This window comes from Spermophilus citellus (genome assembly GCF_964194105.1).
Source record: "Spermophilus citellus genome assembly, chromosome: 13".
Classification (NCBI taxonomy): Eukaryota; Metazoa; Chordata; class Mammalia; order Rodentia; family Sciuridae; genus Spermophilus; species Spermophilus citellus.
Window position 1 is genome coordinate 80,543,932 of NC_138193.1, and position 19,344 is coordinate 80,563,275.

Sequence of the window (19,344 nt, forward strand, 5' to 3'; positions counted from 1 at the left end):
TATTTTGAGTAATACTTATATATCTCATATTACAAATTTTTCTTTCTGATATGAAAAAACTAAGTCAAAAGTGTATTAAATTTAATATAAATACAAATGGATTTCTAATGAATAGTTTTCCAATATCCCAAACATGGTTGTTAAAAAAATAATTAAAAAAATAAGTACAACATGCATAGATTATTCCACATCACATGCTTTATTTGGGCTTAAACACTTATAATTTTATTCTAAACACTTGGTTGACATACATTTTGATGTGTGTAGTTAGGCTATACAGAATATACAAACCAAAGCCGTTTGAATAATACATAGGTTTTTCAAAACTTATGTTTCATAAAGAATACAGAGAAAGAAAAAATAACCACACATCCAGTATCTCACAACTTCTAAAAATAAAAACTACAGAGATGTTAAATATAAACAAATCAAACAACACACAAATCATCAACCTTGAAAGAAAAATTACAGGCCAGCATCAGCCACTCTTTGAAGAACTAAAATTATTAAAGAAAACACAAATTACAAAGCTAACTGTGAGTGTACTAATATATAAAATAAGCAGTATAATTCTACATTAACAAGTTTTTCCATAACATACAGTAATCTCTCTAATCAGTCATTTCTAATCCTTTCAGGTATGAATTTTACTACTGGCTTTAATTAATGGTAGCCTACAGACAAGGTGAAATGACATATAATTTCATTGAATTCGAAATAACTACAAAAGTCCATTTTAAACTATTTCATCAAAGATGTATGCAAAGGCCTTTTTAAAAAACAAGGCTATTTGAATATAATAAACTAGTTTTCCAAGATTCAAATAACAAAATGGTTATATAAATGCACACATTATACTTCCTAAGTAAAAACCAAATCAAAGATCACAAAAATATTACCAAAAATGTCATATTTTTCCACCACTCATCTTTGTCCCTGCATCTTCATTACAGCTGTCTAATTCAGCAAGACCACTTTCTGATTCAGTATGGCTTTCCTGCATTGTCACTGGGTTTCCAGCATCACTGTTCGAAGAAGGAGCTGCAGCAGCTGGTTCAGCAGGGCTTTCTTCTCCCTCTACTTTAGCTAGCCTGTAACTAGTCAGCATCTCCTCCAGAAGTTGTCGGTAGTTTCCCCTATGATTAATTCTCATTTGCCTGAGAGCTTCCACCAATTTTCCCTGTGATCCACTTTCCTCTGCTTCATCGGAGGCCTTTTTTTAAGATTTAAGACCCCAGTGTCAGTAGACAAACTAGGATATCACATGTATTTCATAACATATTACACAAAATACTAATTTTTCTACCATGAGCAATATATTCTATGCATGAAAACAATTAAATAAATATCAATTCTTACCTGGGAAAATTAATAAAAACTTGTAAAAGCCCAAGTTATTTTTAGCAAATGACCATTAACTACCTTGTCTTATTTCAACTGCTATTTGAAGTTTATCTGAAATTTACTCTGCTTTTAGAATTCAACAGCAACACAAGCATTTCCTAAAATCGACTTATTTGGGGAAAAAAATCATTGCTATATGACTTCATACAAAAGGAAAATAGTCTATAAAGCGAGGAGAAGGAGAGGAAAGCAGGACATGTTAGTTTCTTCGTTTCTGCTAAATGATAGGTAGAAGAAGATACAAACTGCATAACTACATAAATTTAAGTTGGAGTTTTGGAGAATTTTAAAGCTTTCTTGGAGAAAATTTTTATTTATTTTTGCCTTTTAATGCAGTATTTGAATAAAAAACATCCCTGGATAAAAGCACATAAATTATTTTAAATATTATAAGATATGGTTATAAATTACTTAATCTTTTCATATTTTATTAAATTTTGGAAAGTCTACAGGTTTCTACAAAAATAGGTGCTTAATTTTGTTAGCAGAACAAACTTTATTCATCTAAGCTGATCATAATTAAGTTGATAAACTAAAATAAAGACAACTTTACATTATGTGCTTCCTGAGGTAAGGTATTATGAAATACAGAATCACATCCCACATTCTTGCCCAAAATGTTTAATATGGATCTAATAAAGTAATTTCCCCTTTATAGGAAATCAGGAAATAGAAGATCAGGTTAAAGGATACCATGGGAAAACAATCATACAAATCTAGAAAGTAGGCCATTCTATACAAAACTGGCTCACATTTTTAAAAGTCAGTGTAAGGACAAAAAGGGCAGGTGAGAGAGAAGGGGGTCTGGATTAAAATCTTGTTTAATGTGCTGTACTGATGACCTAACCTGCTAGACCATGTTTCAAAATAAAGTCATTTTAAGAACAACTGGGGAAAATTACCTGACTTGTAAAATTTATTATTGAGTTTCCTAGATGTAATTATGGCTATGTAGAAAAATGCCCTGTACCTATGAAAAGAGATAAAGCAACTATGGTAAAATATGAGCAATTATTGAATTTTGGTAGAAGTCTTAGAGATGGGTCAATTTTTTAATATATTTGGAAGTTTTCATCATAAAATGTTGAGAAACTAAAAACAAAAAATTCATCTAACACAAACTCTTAACCATCCTTAGAAACTATTATTCTATGATTCTGCAAAAAGAGTAGTAATAAAAACACATAATAAATTGTAATGTTTAAAAGAAAAAGGAGAGCATTTAATTTTTAAAAAATGCCTTATGGCAAAAAGTGAAAGATGATTCTGTATATAGCCTGTGTGTTTTGAGTATGTAGATGTATTTATTCAATTTTAGGATATGTAAAATGCCTAGAAAAAAAGGAAATACACCCATGTAATGATAATGACTATGGCTAGTGAGTAATAGATCCTTTATTTTCTTTCAATTATCAAAATTTCTACAAGTATATTACCTGTCAAATTAACTTTAATTTTTGCAAAATTTATTATGTGCAGTGAACACAATAAAATGTGTGTTTATTGAAGCTTTTCTTATTTTTCTTTCCCTTACTTTTCCCTGTACAGTAAAATAATATGTTTCACTAAATAAAGTTTCTTATTTGAATTTATTCAGCATGAATAAACTGGGCGCAGTGGTACAATGCCTATAATCCCCACAACTCAGGAAGCTGAGGCAGGAGGATTGCAAGTTCCAGGCCATTCTCAACAACTTTGGGAGACCCTGTCTCAAAATAAAAAATAAAATGGACTGGGATGTAGCTCACTAGTAAAGTGCCCCTAGACTCAATCCCCAGTTTAAAAAAAAAAAAAAAAAGTACATTCTAACTAGAAACCAAGTCAGTCTTAATCAGGTCTTCCAAAAGGAAATGTTCTGCTTTATGGTATACTACAATGACTGTAACATAGGGTCCAAGTCGCCCTCCACCTTGACAAACAGCTCCTTTTAGCTTTTTTAAAAAACTGTTGGACCTCAAAACAAAATCTGCTTCAAATGAGCAGTTAACTTACATGAAGAAATCAGTGTCAAGCTGGTTTCACATTAGAATCAATGTGTGAGTTTTTTTTATATAAAGATTCCAAAGTTCCAGTTCAAAATACATAGGTTAAGCAGATATGGGTTGTTTTTCAAAGCCTGAAAGAGTAATTATGATATGTAGCCATGGTTGATAATCACAGATATGCACTAAATCTACTTGGAGTTATAATTATTGATAAGGCTGGATTCAAAGATTGTCATATTTGAGTTCACTTTGGTGGGCTCAACAAATAAAGCACTTCTCTCATTCTCCAAGTGACACCTTCACCATGAAACAATCATCTCTGTTTCTGTGAATTGCTATCATTAGTGGTAGTTAGGGAAGAAGAGAAGTTGCTTTTTAAAAATGGGCTGGGGGTGTAACTCTTGCCTAGCATGTGAGGCCCTGGGTTCAATCCCCAGTACTGCCAAAAAAAAAGGAAAAAAACTATTACATAACACTCTCATGGGCTTTCACTAATATCAGAAGGGGAACCTATTATCTAGGTTCTTGCACTTTCTTTACCTGAATTCATAAAGCTACACATCTATTTTTATACATTATATACACCTTCCAACTAACTGTTCACAAGTCTTCCTAACAAGATTATGAATTCTCCTGGATAATTTCTTATTTCTTTCTATATCCTCCCATCACCTATGGAAGGAAAATTAATGTTTGTGCTATGAACTTTATATTAATCCTCGCAGGTACTCTATAAAGCAAGAACTGCAACCATCATTTTTTAAGTGAAGAAAGATTCAGAGAAATTCAACAGTTAATAAGTGGCAGAGCTCAGATTTGTGTGCCAGTTTAACTAACATTAATATGCACCTTAATGTTCCATTGAATACATAATGGTGAGTGCAGTTTTTGCATAGAACTGCCCCATATAACTAGATACTTAATAAATACTCGTGAAAATTATTTTGGAACTACACTGGTTTATTACATATTGAAATCTTGCAGTAGCTTCTTGATTCAGTAAAGATTAGTAAAATTATAGAAAACTATGCTATTTTTAAATAATCTGTATTAAATGGGATGTTTTAGATTATTCTGTAAAACAAACATAAAGCAGTAAGTAATATGACAATTTAGTCCTTTTTCCTCTAGCTTTTAAGAGTCTATCAGCTGGGTTAACAAAGTTAAAGAACCAACCTAATTATGAATATATGGCCTTATCAAATAAAGCATAAGAATACAGTTAACAGGGGCTGGGGATGTGGCTCAAGTGGTAGCGCGCTCGCCTGGCATGCGAACGGCCCGGGTTTGATCCTCAGCACCACATACAAACAAAGATGTTGTGTCTGCCAAAAACTAAATAAATAAATATTAAAAAAAAAAAAAAAAGAATACAGTTAACAGCCGGGCATGGTGGCGTATGCCTGTAATCCCAGCGACTTAGGAGCCTGAGGCAGGAGGATGGCGATTTCAAAGCCAGCCTCAGCAATGGTGAGGTATTAACCAACTCAGCAAGACCCTGTCTCTAAATAAAAAAGGGCTGGGGATGTGGCCCAGTGGTCGAGTGCCCCTAAGTTCAATCCCCAGTACAGCAAGTAAATGGGAGGAGGGAAATCCAAGCCCTAGTAAAATTTAAAATTTACTTAGTATTTATTTGCAGCAATGCATATTTTTTAAACAGTTGCCATAAGCAAAATTCTTCTAATGATCAGTTAAAAGAGTAAAAATTGTTTTTGTAAAGTCCAATGCCCTGCTTGTTAGCTAAAAACCAAAATTTTATAACTAAAAATTCTTAACTATGTAAGTAAAACAGAAAAGATTCCATATAAAATTTAATTATGTGAGAACAGAATATAGAGATCTTTTGGGATTAAAAGAAGCCCAATCTGTCCTGTTTATTCTGTCTTTCTCAAAAATCTAAATTCCTTAAAAAAAGTTTTTGGATTAGCATCAATAAAAATGTATTCAAATAAAAAATAACTGATAAGGAACTGGCTTAAATGCTTAAGTTTCAACAACTTTATAAAATATTCCTCATTATAAAGAAATATCTTTCTTTTAAAAAAGAAAGAGAGAGAGAGAGAGAGAGAGAGAGAGAGAGAGAGAGAGAGAGAGAGAGAATTTTAATATTTATTTTTTAGTTTTCGGCGGACACAACATCTTTGTTTGCATGTGGTGCTAAGGATTGAACCCGGGCCGCACGCATGCCAGGCGAGCGCGCTACCGCTTGAGCCACATCCTCAGCCCATAAAGAAATATCTTTGAGGAATATTTTATAAAGTTGAAACACAAGCGCTACATAAAGTGGAAAAATATTTTTCTTGAATGGAAGAGAGGTGGGGTGCAGACATCTGTAATCTCTCAAGATGGAGTGTGGAGGGCTAGGGTTGTAGCTCAGTAGTAGAGCGCTTGCCTAGCACATGTAAAGCACTGGGTTCCATCCTGAGCATCACATAAACATAAATAACAAAATAAAGGTACCGTGTCCTTCTACACCTAAAAAAGATGCAGAGTGGAATATGTAAGAATAGTTTTGGAGTCAGCTCCACTCATCTCTGAATCTCGGTGTCATGTAAAAGGGTGCCAAGAAGACTATGTACAATACACACACCCTGGCATAAGTAAGAGTTGGGTAAATATAAGTTTACTAACCTTTACCCTTGGAAAATCATCAACTTACATAGCTTTATCAATGGTAAGTTAATTAATTATTAATTAAGTTCTGTAAGGAAACAACTTATTTAACATTTTTGTATGGAAAACAGAAAGCTCTTAAAAATACAGACTTCCATTCCAATTAGCAACTTAAATTATTCTTTTTAAATTAAGACAACTACTAGAAATGACCTCTCAGCATATGCCAGGATTGTGGAAGGTCCTGGGACTTCAAATATAGATAATTGAGACAAAGTGCCAGATCTCACAGAATTTATATTCTAGTTAAAAAACAACAAGCATTTTGTAATGAGGAAAGGGTTGTCCTTCTCAGAGTACTAATACAAGAACAGCTTTTTTCTTCACAAATTTTATGGTGGATGGAGGGGTCATTCTGGCAGGGTGGGGGACGCCACAGACTCCTTTGAGAACGGATGAAAACTATAGGTAAATTTATCAATAAGAAATGTGTATACACATACGCAAACTATTTTCTTTCTTTCTTTTTTTTTTTTTTTGGTGCACTGGGGATTGAACCTTGGGCATGCGAGGCAAGCACTCTACCAATTGAGCTATAACTCCAGCCCCTGTTCTTTGACAATTTTAATGGGTGTTCTGTAGTTGTATATAATGATGGAATTTGTTGTTACATACTCATGTATACACACAATATTACAATATAATTTGGTCAATATTGCTACTCATAAACATATTTTGAAAAATTGGTGGATGGGGTAATGAACTCCTGGGTTAAAAATTCTTACTAGACTTTCCCACAGTTTCATTTTAAAAGTCAGGAGCATATCAATATTGCTTGTATTAAACAAGACAATGTATTCTAAAGAGTAGAACTAAAAATACAAAACAAGGCTAGTAAGTAAAAAATTCTCCTAAATCCTTCCCTAGCTTCTGAACATATTTAAAATTATTTGATTTCTGGCTTATATTGAACCTAGCTTTTTGAAATATACTTATTATCCATAAAAATTTGTTTTTAATATAAGAAAAATGAATGAACCCTTATTTCTAATGGTACTACTTATAAACACTATAGCAAGAACAATTCTGACAGAAAGCAGACATTTTAAGAGTCTAAAACAATCTCAAAGATTTAGGTGACTAGCATTTTAAAATATCTAAAGAAAATTTTATTTTTGTTATTTTATAAATATAAGCTTAATTTTTATAGCACCTTCCAACTTTCTCCTCTTCAGTATTTCTTTTTTTTTTTTTTTCTTATGACCCCACTCCACCCATGGCACTCATTTGTACTCTTTCAGCCAGGTTACTGGGGAAATTGCTTGATTTTAAATTATTATAAATTATATAATAATTTAAATTATATAATAAATAATTTATATAATAAATTAAATTATTATAAAATTATATAATAATTTAAATTATTATAAATAAAAATAAAGATGAGGATTTCTGGGTACATACTTACATTCTACCACAGTCTTTTGTTGTTTTGTTTTGTTTTTCAGTACTTCTACCTCACATTTGCAAGTTAAACACAAGCCCCTGTCACTGTGCTTCCTGGTAACATTTCCCATACTTGTGGGGAGATCAAAGTCAAGAAGGATTTAGGGAGCACAATGGTGCCTAATTGGTTACTAAAATGGATCAAGTTAAGATCTGGGGATTTAACTAAAGGTCTGTATTTTCTTCAGTCTCTGTCAATAGCTAAACAACCTAAATTCTTTAAATTTTCACCAGAGCAATTCACTACTGTAGCCAAAAAGGTGACCTTTCCTTTGTTCTTGCCTTTCTACCTCACTTGAAATGCTACCTCATCTCAATTCTGCCACTCAAATCACTCTTTAAATCCTATCTTTGCTTTAAGAATCTGACTTTCTCTCACCTTAGGTGAACTTTCATAGCAGTCACCACACACATTTATATGACAATTACACACACACACACACACACACACACACACACACACTTTTCCCCCCTTTCGTAGTAGGGATTGAACCCAGGGCTTCCCACATGCTGGGCAAGTACTCTACCACTGAGTGACAGCTACATCCAGTCACATTCTTTGTCATTCTTTACTTAACTACATGAAATATTTATGAAACTTCTGTGTTTTTAAATACATTGTAAACATCATGATCATATGGATGGAACAATGTCTTATGTTTTACAGTCTCTTCCTTCATCAATTCACTACAATGTAGATTTCCAGTGGTTATTGGAAAGCTAATATATATATATATATATATATATATATATATATATATATATATATATATAAAATTAAGTATGTAATCCTAAATTTACATAGCCATATACTAATCTTATTTAAATCAAGTTTTATTTTCTTATTTTTTTGCAAGTTTTATATCTTAGGCATAAACCTTAGTTTCATGGATCTGTTTTCTATTTGTTCACCATTAGGTAGCTACCATGTATAGTTTTCTTTTATAAAAATTCCAAAGTCAGCCAGGTATGATGATACATGTCTAGAATCCTAGCTACTCTGGAGCCCGAGTAAGAAGGATCACTATTTTAAGGCCAGTCTGGGCAATTTAATGAAACCCTATCTCAAAATAAAAAGGGTTAGGGATGTAGTAAAAGATTAGGATGTGGTAAAGTATCCTGGTGCCCCAGGTGCAATCTCCAGACCTTAAAAAAAAAAAGTGTGTGGGGGGGGGATCCTTGGTATATGTTAAGAAGAAATGTAGGGTTATTAAAAAAAATTTTTTTTTTTTATTCTGAGGATTGCACCCACCAGCACTTTTTTCTTTTTCTTTTTTTGTAGTTGTAGATGGACAGAATACCTTTATTTTATTTTTATGTGGTACTGAGGATCGAACCCAGTGCTTCATACATGCTAGGCAAGCGCTCTGCCACTGAGCTACAGCCCCAGCCTCTGCATCTACCATCACTTTACCACTGAGCTACATCCCCAACCCTTTTTATTTTGAGATAGGGTCTTGCTAAGTCACTGATAGTCTTGCTAAATTGCCAAGGCTGGCTTCAAACCTGTAATCCTGCCGCCTCAACCTACCAAGTCCCTGGGATTACAAGTGTGCACCAATGAAACTGTCTTAAACATTTTGAGGGACCAATAAATTCAGCAAGATATAATATATGTGTATTTTTCAAGATTATCCACTAGAGTCACATTCTGAAACACCTGAAGAAATGGGAGCATATTTATGGCTAACAGTGAACCCAACAGCTATCTTTTTAGAAGTTTATTCTGGCTAACCAAGGTAGTGGATGCCATAAGGAATCCATAATCTAGCCCAAGAATTAAGATTCTCTTCTCCTTACCTCTTAAGAATATCATCACTTTTTTTTTTTTTTTTTTTTTTTGGTGGAGCTGGGGATTGAACTCAGGGCATTGTGCATGCAAGGCAAGCACTCTACCAACTGAGCTGCATTCCCAGCCCCCCACCACCTTTTTAATTGTGTCAAGATCTTGTTTGAGATTCATCTGAATGTACCACATGACATATATATTTATTTTTAAATTAATGTTCACAGCTTCTGACACAAAAGTATCAGAATCACTGCTCTAGAACTAAGATGTAAATAAACTTCATCATTAGCAATACATAGTACTCATTAACTGTACTAACTGTAAAACTTTCCTTTTACCAGGATACTTTTATTGTTAAGAAAAAGAAATTGTATTATTGCTGTATAATAATAAATCCTGGAAAATAAATAATGCAATTGAGACGAATAATGTCTACCTAATAGCTATTTTCTATCTTAACACCTGTCAAGAGGTGCTGAACGGAGACTTGGAGGTTTAGTCTATATTTCTCAAGGAGTTTTATTTGCTAAATTTGGCTCCCTTAAAACTTTGCAGCATATATATTAAAAATTAAGTCATATATTGTTAGATGCCCCAAAACATGAACAACTAGAGAAAATATGCTCATATTTGAATTGCTAACTCTGAAATTGAGTGTGACTTAAAAAATGACACTGTTTTGTCTTCTGGTATGAGTACTATGTAGACCAGCAGCTGGTGGCTCATCGGTGCCTCTAGGTTTGGCATCAAAAGGCAAAGAAATAAAGAATTTTGCTCTGATGACACACAGCAGAGTACAACAGAAACAGTCATCTCAATTCAATATTCACATAACCGTAGTACATCAGTATTAGAAAGAAATTATCTTCAGGTCGGAACAACAGGGCACAGGGCAAAAACTGGTTGTTAAAATAACAACTAATTTCTGATAGCAGCCTACGAAGAAATTGAGATATTGAAAAGCACATTCTTGCCTCAAAATTAAGTTATAAGGGAGAAGAAAATGCAGACATACAGGAAAGAAACAGGGATAGCTCAAACAAAAAGACCATCTGATGTCCAGAAAATAACAAAGCTATTTTCAACACATAATTTTATTTATTTTCTCCATTTTCTAAACCTTTAATTGTTCTTTAAAAATGAAAAAAAGATAATTTACTATAGAATTAATTATATGAATGTATTCATATATCGTATTTATATTGTATATTATTTCAAATGCTTAGGAAATAAAACAAAACTTACCCCATCACTTTCTCTATGTGGATTCAGTCTACTATAAACAGCTTCAATAATATTGCGCCTTAAAAAAAAACAAAAAGCTTTAGTTTTTAAGCTTGTATTTCAAATACTTCATTCTTGACCACACTAAAAAACTATCACACTAAATACTTGCCAAGAACACAGTTTCTATATTTCACTGAGAACTTGATCTTGCACAATCCATTTGTTCTCAATTAACAAGAAAGATTTTCATCCTCAAAGAGTATGACAATTTATTTTTAAAAATCTTTTTTGGATGAAGTTTTAAAGTTCTTCTCTAATTTGAGAAACATCAACTCATTTCCTTAGATAACTGATGTGCTTCTGATTTGTTTATCTAAAATTATATAATTACTAAATGAAACTACTAAAATTAACTTTTTTGTTCTACTTACTTGCCAGCAAGACCTCCTCCAGGAGGTAAATTTGGGATATTTTCGGCGGACAAAATGCGCATGACATGGGCAAGATCAGGCATTCCTTCCTCACCAGACTTTTCCATAATTTCTGCAGGTTTATTTAAAAAAAAAAAAAAGTTCCTTAATTAAGATAATCCATCCAGTATGCACAAAAAATTAAAATAAGAAGTACTATTTTAAAATATAAAAAACAGTACTACCTCTAGGAAGGAACAAAAAGAGGTAATAGTTATATGCATACACAGATACATTCCAGTAATATTCATGAAAGCAAAAGCTAGCACTAAAGTTCCAGTAATAAGAGGACACATAAGAAAATGAGTGAAATGGTTAACAATTACTAAAAATGAACAAAGTAAAGGCTATAAATACTTATCCTCTAATTTTAAGTAAAAATAATGTTGTTAATGCCAGAATTACAGTAAAACTAAAGTAACAGCTGGATAACGACTATTAATGAAAAAAAGGAAAATTAAAAATCATTTTTGTGGGCTGGGGTTATAGCTCAGTGGTAGAACACTTGCCTGGCATATGGGGGGCACTGGGTTCAGTCCTCAGCACCACATAAATAAATAAAAATTAAGGTATTGTGTCCACCTACAACTAAAAATATTATTTTAAAAAAATCATTTTTTGTGGTTTTTTGTTACCTAAATAAGTAATGTTCTATAATTTATTTAAAATAAAGAAGAAGGCCAGATGCAGTGAGATTCTGTTTCTAAAGAGGGGCGCCTCAGAGGCGGAGTGCCGCTGGGTCAATCCCAGTACACACATACAAAGATACATTAGTAATAAACAGAAGGAAAATACAGCATGCTAATGCTTAAAACAAAGATTTACATTTTCCATTTCTATTACATAATTTATGGGAAAAAATGGTTATTTGGACATTGGAAAGACATAACTTCTCAAAAATCAAACAATGGCAATTTATTTTTAAGAGAGGGGAAAAAGAAAGAGAGGTAAAATCCAAACCTTTCCCTCAAAAAGACTCTGGGCTTTGCTTTTAAGATTTCACCATTTTACTTTCTCTCAACTCTGCCCAACTTTCTCTGCTTCTAGATCTTCACAAGTATGTCCTCTTGCTTTGGTTTGGAACATTTTTCATGCCAATCCAGTCAATCCCTTTGTATGATTCATTCTTCAGCTTCAACTTCATACATGACTTTGTCCAATCCTTCTCTGACCCACACCTATAGTAGGTATATTACTCTATCCATCCATATATATTGATGTTCCGTGTATCTAAGCTGTTAGCTTTATGAAAAGACTATATAATTTTTTCTACCTGAGACTTGTACTGCTATCGCACAGGATTTCTCAACCTTGCACTACTGACATTTAGGACCAATTTTTTTTGTTGTTCTATCCAGAGCATCACAAAACAAACAAAATATCATACAGCCTTACCCAATATATCAGTGCTTTCAGCTGGAAAATTTAATGTCAGATTACATGACTTAAAATTCCAATAGAAATACAATGCTCTTAAAAAATGATGCCTTATAAAAATTAAGTTACTGATTTGTAGTGGCTGCTTTTCCAGGGATTTTAAAAGCTTTTTTTTTTTTTTAAACTTTTGACTACATGATTACAATCAAGTACTTGACATGGACTCAGGAATTACGATACTATGTATTTTCCATTTCTGCCATATAAGAAGTTACAAACCACACAAGAAATAAGTAATATTTAAAAAAAGAAATAAGTAATATTAAATGTTAACAATCCATGTTGAACAGAATTGACCATAGCTTGAGAAATTATAGTTTGCTGAGGACTTTCAGGTATGGTTCTATGTGCTTAGATAGTTAATTTATTTTGACAAAGCTCTTTCCTTTGACTAGGTTCTTGAGTTCTGACTAGAACCACCTTTGTGAACTTTGTCTTGTCCTTAAAGAATACATAGTAAGCAAGAATTCATACTAAGAAGATTTTAGGGAAATTCCCCCTCACTCCGTATCCAACCTTCCACATTATCTTATCACTATTATCACCACTTGTCTGGCCCACTCTCAGCAATAATCCTATTAAGTCAGTTTAGACACAAACCCTTGACCATTTTGTTTCTTTCTAGTAGTTTTCCACCCACTAGCCACCACACTGCTCATTAGTAATAAACTCCCACTTGCCCTAGATGAAATCTAAATTGAGTCCAATGTGTCCCCACCCCCAGTGCAGGGGTCCCTGTACTTATCATTATAGACCCACTAGATAAAGTCTGTCTTGCTATCTTATCTGAATAAGATAGATTTCTTTATTAAAGAAATTAACAAACTCTAAAGTTGGTGTTTCTTTTCTGTGGTTTATAATAAAGAAACAAAAATCTTGGCTATTCCACACAGGTGCAATGGGCCCACCATCTCATACAGGGTGGCTCCGTTGGGTGGTATGTTCTCTGGGCAGCAGCCAGGGTCCCCACCACCCCAGCCAGACCCCAGAGCCAGGCCTCGATTCTTCAGGCAGCACCTATCACACCAAGAACTTGTAGTGCAACTTGGTGGAATTGTCATTCAAGGCTTGCTTTGCTTCTCTTGTGAGTCAGGATTATGTCAATGACATGGATCAGGAGGAAATTCGAACTGGTGTTGAGCAGTGTATCCAGAAACTTCTGGATACTGCAAGACAGAGTTGTTTTTCCCTACAAAAAAAGATTGCAGTTGTCTGTCCAGAAAACAGAGCAAGTCATTAAAGAGGACGTCTCAGAATTAAGAAACGAATTGCAGCAATAAGATGCATTGGTGCAGAAGCAACAACGCTGAGGCACATTGGCAGCCAATGTGGGAGGGCATCAATGTGCAGCACAAAAAGACAGGCAAAGTTCCTCGGGACTCCTTGGCTTACCTGGAGCAGATGTCTGCCAATATCCCTGCACCTCTGAAGCAGACCTGAGAGGGGTCTGAACTACAAGGTAGCCCCCTGCAGATAGTTTCACTAAACCTCTGTGTGGACATGGCCTTTTAGAAGAACTATTTGAGAATGAGTTGGTATTAATTTTGTTTCTATCTAAAAATTTCCCCCAATTTTTATGAACTGTTCAATTACTTGAGTACTTTATAAAATGCCTATAGCTTGGTAAATGAAGTGAGGTTTTGTTTTATTTGTTTGTAGCAAAGTTTGGATTATTAGTTTGATAACACAGATTCTTAGTTTTTTGCTTATTTTTAAAATTTTTGTATGATTTTGTTTTTTTCCAGTTGTTAGCTTATGATCAGAGGGGGAAAAAATATAATACTCCCCAGAATGGGGGTGGTGGGGGAAGGAGTTTGATTTTAGGCCTTTTACAGTAACTACCCATCCATGGCAGTGGAGAAAAATATGTAAATTTGCTGTCTCAAGACTCTGAACTACCTCAAGAGGAATCTAATGCAATGTTTGTAATGCTTCCAGAACAATATAGTGCAGATATTTTGTAAATGGGTTAGAAAAAGGGTTAAAATTTGCTAGATTAGTGGAGTAATATTACAGTAGATCCTTAAGTTGATGCTGCCTTTTATTTGGGTAAGTTTATGTTTTGTGTGGTGTTATTGCTTTGAGAGCTGTACTAGAGCATGATGTGCTAGATACCTTGCAGTAATGAACCAGTGTAACAGAGCAGATCCAGTCTCCTTATCCTGACAGCTGGGACACAAGTGAAATATGAGGGGTCAACGCTTGGTCTGATTTGTTTTCTTTTGAGTTTTATGTTGTTTGCTTGTGTTGTTTTACTTATGGGAGAAAAGGCAGTTTATGTGAAGGAAGATTCTTGCTCATGGATTTGATTTCAAGGACTAGGGTCTTGGGGTGGAGGGCGACCTACAGAGTGATCCTAAACTATTTCACCTACATAGAGAGCATGCAGTTACTCTGTGGGGGAAAGTATTTTGCCCTCTTGTCGGAGGAGGTTTGCTGTTCTGTTTTATGCATCTCTTAGATTACATCCTTTCAGCCAGTACAAACACTCCACTTGTCTTCTGAACAGTCAGTAGGTATGTGGCACGTGTGCTTGGTTCATTTCATCCTCTAGCCCTGAAGATCCCTCCCCACTTGCCTTGGTATCCACTAATGTTCCTGGTGTGGTTTGGATGCCATCTGGTCCATGAAGCCTCCACACCACTCTAGAGCACAGGACTTTTATTCCTTCTACTGTTTTGTGGGTTTGTGAATGTGGGTTAGTTTCTGAGCCCCTTGCTGCATTGTATGCTCATGGGAAATAGGCATTACTCCCCTTGAATATACATAAACATGGACTTTTTATATATGTACATTTTTTTAGTTGTCATTGGACCTTTATTTTATTTATATGTGTGCTGAGAATTGAACCCAACATGTATTTTTATATGATACTTTATATTACTTTGTACATACAATTACTCATTTTGTTTGTGTGCTATAAGGATGGTATTTGGCTTAAGGACCTGTGACCTATGATGACCAGCCAGATGCCAGCAGATCAGATCCCCTTGGTTGGATATATAGGTCAAAACTTAAAAAGCTGGGCTGGGGTTGTAGCTCAGTGGTACAGCACTTGCCTAGCATGCATGAGGCATGGGTTCAATCCTTAGCACCCACATAAAAATAAATGAATAAAATAAACATACTGTGTCCATCTTATAAGTTAAAAAAATTAAAAAATTAAAAACCACCTAAATTAACTGTTTGAAGCAATCTTTCAATGATAAAGGTGTTTTTGGTGAAAAGATCAGCAACTGTTCTACTTGATACTTACTGAAAATGGTTTGAATTAGTGTATATGAGTCATTATCATTTCTTTATATTAATTCAGAAGTTATCTGTCAAATAAATAGCAATTAGAAAGAAAGATAGACAGATAGATAGATAGATGATAGATAGATAGATAGATAGATAGATAGATCGATCGATCTTGGGGATGTGGTTCAGTGGTAGACCAGTTGCCTAGCATGTGCAAGGGCTTGGTTCAATCCCAAGCACCAAAAAAAAAAAAAAAAAAAAGGGAGGAAATGCTTGTTCTCTTTATGAATAAAGAAACAGGACACTAAACAGTCCTCCTGCCTTCTGATAAACTATAGCCTGCTAGAAATCTATCTCTTAATAATTATGATATTATCAAAAGAAATGAGTGCTTCTGATGTGGTTCACATGAGTTTCTTATCTTTCCATCACCCAAAAAAGCAGAACTCATAGAGACCTATAGGCAAGAATCATTTAAAGAAATTATAGACAGCTGGGGTTGTGGCTCAGTGGCAGAGCACATGTGAGGCCCTGGGTTTGATCCTTAGCACAACATAAAAATAAATAAACAAAACAAGAAAGTATTGCATCCAACTACAACTAAAAAATAAATTTAAAAAAAAAAAGAAATTACAGACAAAAACACTTTAAACATACTGTTGAGGGTATATATCTAGACAGTTATAAACCTAGAAAAGATTAATCCCTTCTCAAACAAGATAGTAAATCTTAAGGTAGATGTTTGTTTTTAAAAGGCTTGACTTGAAATAACTATGTTTTCTAAGGAAATTTTTAAAGAATTATCTGATAAGAATACTTTTTCTTTTCTTCTAAATTAAAGAAAAAAAAAGTCTTTCTTACCTTCAACCCTTGATTCCAAGTGCTTATCCAACTCTGAATCTTTTTTCACTGCTTCCTCTGAGACCTTGGGGGCATTTGAAAAGCAAACTAATACAATACTCATGTTATCTCGACTTCCCTGTATGTTAAAGAAAGAAAAAAAAATACATTACTGCATTCTACTAAGTTTCTATTATTTCCTTTAAAATAGTTACCTTAAGCAATTAATCATACAAAATGTACATATTTAACACATTTATTTATTCCAAAGAACTATTTAAAATATAAGCTGAAGAAATAAAGTATTTAGATATATCTGTAATTATGTTTGAATTTTAATTCTCTGTAACTATTCTTACCAACATTTCACAGCCTGAGAAGTATATCCTCTTACCTATCAAATATTCTCAATAGTAGCTTAAATCTAAAATATGTCCTTTTAAGCATCTACAAGTTTTTCTAGCTAATTAACCTAATTAAAGCAATACTAGCACAACTCCACTGAAGTTAAAACATAGCTGAAAATTATTGATCTGTAGGACAGCCAAGAAACTATTACAATGAATGACTACAAGAGAAGAAAAAAATGATTTAAGTTTGAAACTGTTCTGAGATTCAACTATAGTCATATGAACAACTTTTCTTGATGGTGGTGGAGGTACTCAGCCACTGAGCCACATTCTTTAGAAAACACTAAAATGGCTAATTTAAGGATGAATTTTACTGCTGCCTTTTAATCACACTCTATAATCACACTTTTAGTATACACAGAATAGTGTATACTGTTTCCTTTTTAGTATATCTTCTTTTGGACCATGTCAGGTAAACTCTGGAAAGGTGGCAAGCTTAAGCCAAGCAATGTCAGTCTAGCTACTGGCTCTACCGACTGAAAAGACTAGAGTAGCAGACTTTAGTTATACTAAAAAGGAAACAGAATATACACTATCCTAGTACCATATTACAAACAATACATTAAAATTCTCTTTGTTACTGTTTTGTACTGGAGATTGAACCCAGGGCACTCTACTAGCACTGAGTTACTTCCCACCCCTTTTTATTTTTAGACTGGGTGTCAGTGAATTCCTGCAACTGGACTCAAACTTGAATTCTTCCTCCCTCAGTCTCCCAAGTGGCTGGGATTACTGGTGCGTATCACCACACCCAGCATCTCATCCTGCTACTTTAACTGACTTTTGTAGACCAGAAGAAGATGTTAAGATAACAATTATTTTTATTCTCCCAACCTTAATCACTGCAAAAAACTAAGTTAATGAACCTATGCAGTAAGCCATGTTGTCTGATAGTGGGCTTGCCAACCCAAGCAAAAGAAATCAAGGTCAAACAACCACCATTTCCTTACGTGCAAATTAGCAATAAAATTTTTAAGCTGGCACAGTGTCACAAGCCTTCAATCCCAGTGACAAAGGAGGTAAGGCAGGAGGATCACAAGTTCAAAGCCAGCCTCAAAAATTTAGCAAGACCCTGTTCAAAATAAAAATACAAAGGGATATGGCTCAGTGAACACCACTGGGTTCAATCCCTGGTAAACCCCACCTCCAGAAAAAAAAAAAAAAAAAGTAGTAAATACAAATCTTTTTATTTTGTTTACCTCAGAAGATTACTATAAAGATTTAAAAATACAATTTTTTAAGTTATAAAAGGTTATGCAAATTGCAGTTACACTATGAATTCTGAAATTAGACACAATGAATCCTGGCACTGGCAATAAAACAGGGAGACTGCTTTGTTAAAGACTATTCTCCTCTAGCATTATGTATCTTATTTAAGTAGGATAATACCTGACCAAAGTCATTCAACACTTATACTCTAAGCTTGTGAAATGGTAACCCTGAAAAATGATTATCATTAACAAAAACTACCTCATTCAATATGGTTGTAAAAATTAAAATGAATTAAAGTGTGTATTAAAGTACTTAAAATAGTATTTGGCCCATAAAAAGCAATAACTTATAGATACTATTGTGATTTTGATTACGATGATTATCACAACTTTCCAAGACTTCATGAGTTAACATACAAATGCACCTATAAACTATTAAAGCATAATAAGTGTTGTGTTAGAAGATTTCATTTAAATCTCTTAGAGAAACAACTACTTAAGTGGATCTTCTTTTTCTATCCTCTTGAAGTATGCAACACCTACTGAGCAGTCATTAGGTGCTTCCTATGGATTTAAAACTTAATATCTAATCTTTCACACTAAATATCAAATAATCTTATTCAATTTTATAATATTATAAAATAATAACAATTTATAATATTATTTTATAATAAAACCCTTGGTTTTACAATACAAATATGTGTAATGACAAAAATTATGTAGTTAAAAAAAAAAAAAAAAAAAGAAAGAAAGGGAGCCAGGCCATGGGCACAGATGCTTGTAATTCAAGTGACTCAGAGGCTAAGGCAGGAGGACTAGTTGAGACCAGCCTCGGGAACTTAGTGAGACCGTCTCAATATAAAAAATTAAAAAGGACTAGGGATAAAGCTCAGTGGTAAACTGCCCTGGATTTAATCCTCAGTGCCAACACAACAACAAAAAACCAAAATGAGGTTTAGACAAGAGGTTTAATTACTTAAGTACCTTAAAATAACACCCGTTATATTTCAACCTAAATCCACTAAATTTCTCAAAACTGATTTCAATTTGAATGTAACTTCATTCAAAGAAACTATGAATGTCAACTTTCAAACAGACCCAATTTCTTGTCTATTAATATCATTCCTCATTTCTGAGGCTCTAGAACTTGTACAGAATCTTTAACACCTGCCTCAACATCAATAGTCACTGTAGGCTGATAAACGCTATAAG

At 33.7% G+C, this 19,344-nt stretch overlaps 1 protein-coding gene and 1 pseudogene across 4 annotated transcripts in view; one reads left to right on the top strand and one right to left on the bottom strand.

Annotated features, from left to right (window-relative positions):
- PPM1B (protein phosphatase, Mg2+/Mn2+ dependent 1B) overlaps positions 1-19,344 on the bottom strand; it is an 80,330-nt gene that overhangs the window by 2,377 nt on the left and 58,609 nt on the right. The window contains exons 3-7 of one of the 3 annotated variants that reach the window (XM_081264651.1): positions 16,533-16,650; positions 10,956-11,067; positions 10,543-10,600; positions 4,655-4,724; positions 1,071-1,213 (exon numbers count right to left, since the gene is read on the bottom strand). In XM_081264651.1, the coding sequence (XP_081120777.1) occupies positions 1,203-1,213; positions 4,655-4,724; positions 10,543-10,600; positions 10,956-11,067; positions 16,533-16,650 (369 nt within the window). In that variant the 3' untranslated portion in view covers positions 1,071-1,202. Of the gene's footprint in view, positions 1-176; positions 1,214-4,654; positions 4,725-10,542; positions 10,601-10,955; positions 11,068-16,532; positions 16,651-19,344 lie in introns of those variants that run through there. The other 2 variants (XM_081264650.1, XM_081264652.1) reach the window with 2 other exon arrangements.
- LOC308632416 (mediator of RNA polymerase II transcription subunit 28-like) lies at positions 11,679-15,771 on the top strand (annotated as a pseudogene). The gene is made up of 2 exons: positions 11,679-11,683; positions 13,325-15,771. The product of its transcript is annotated as a mediator of RNA polymerase II transcription subunit 28-like (transcript).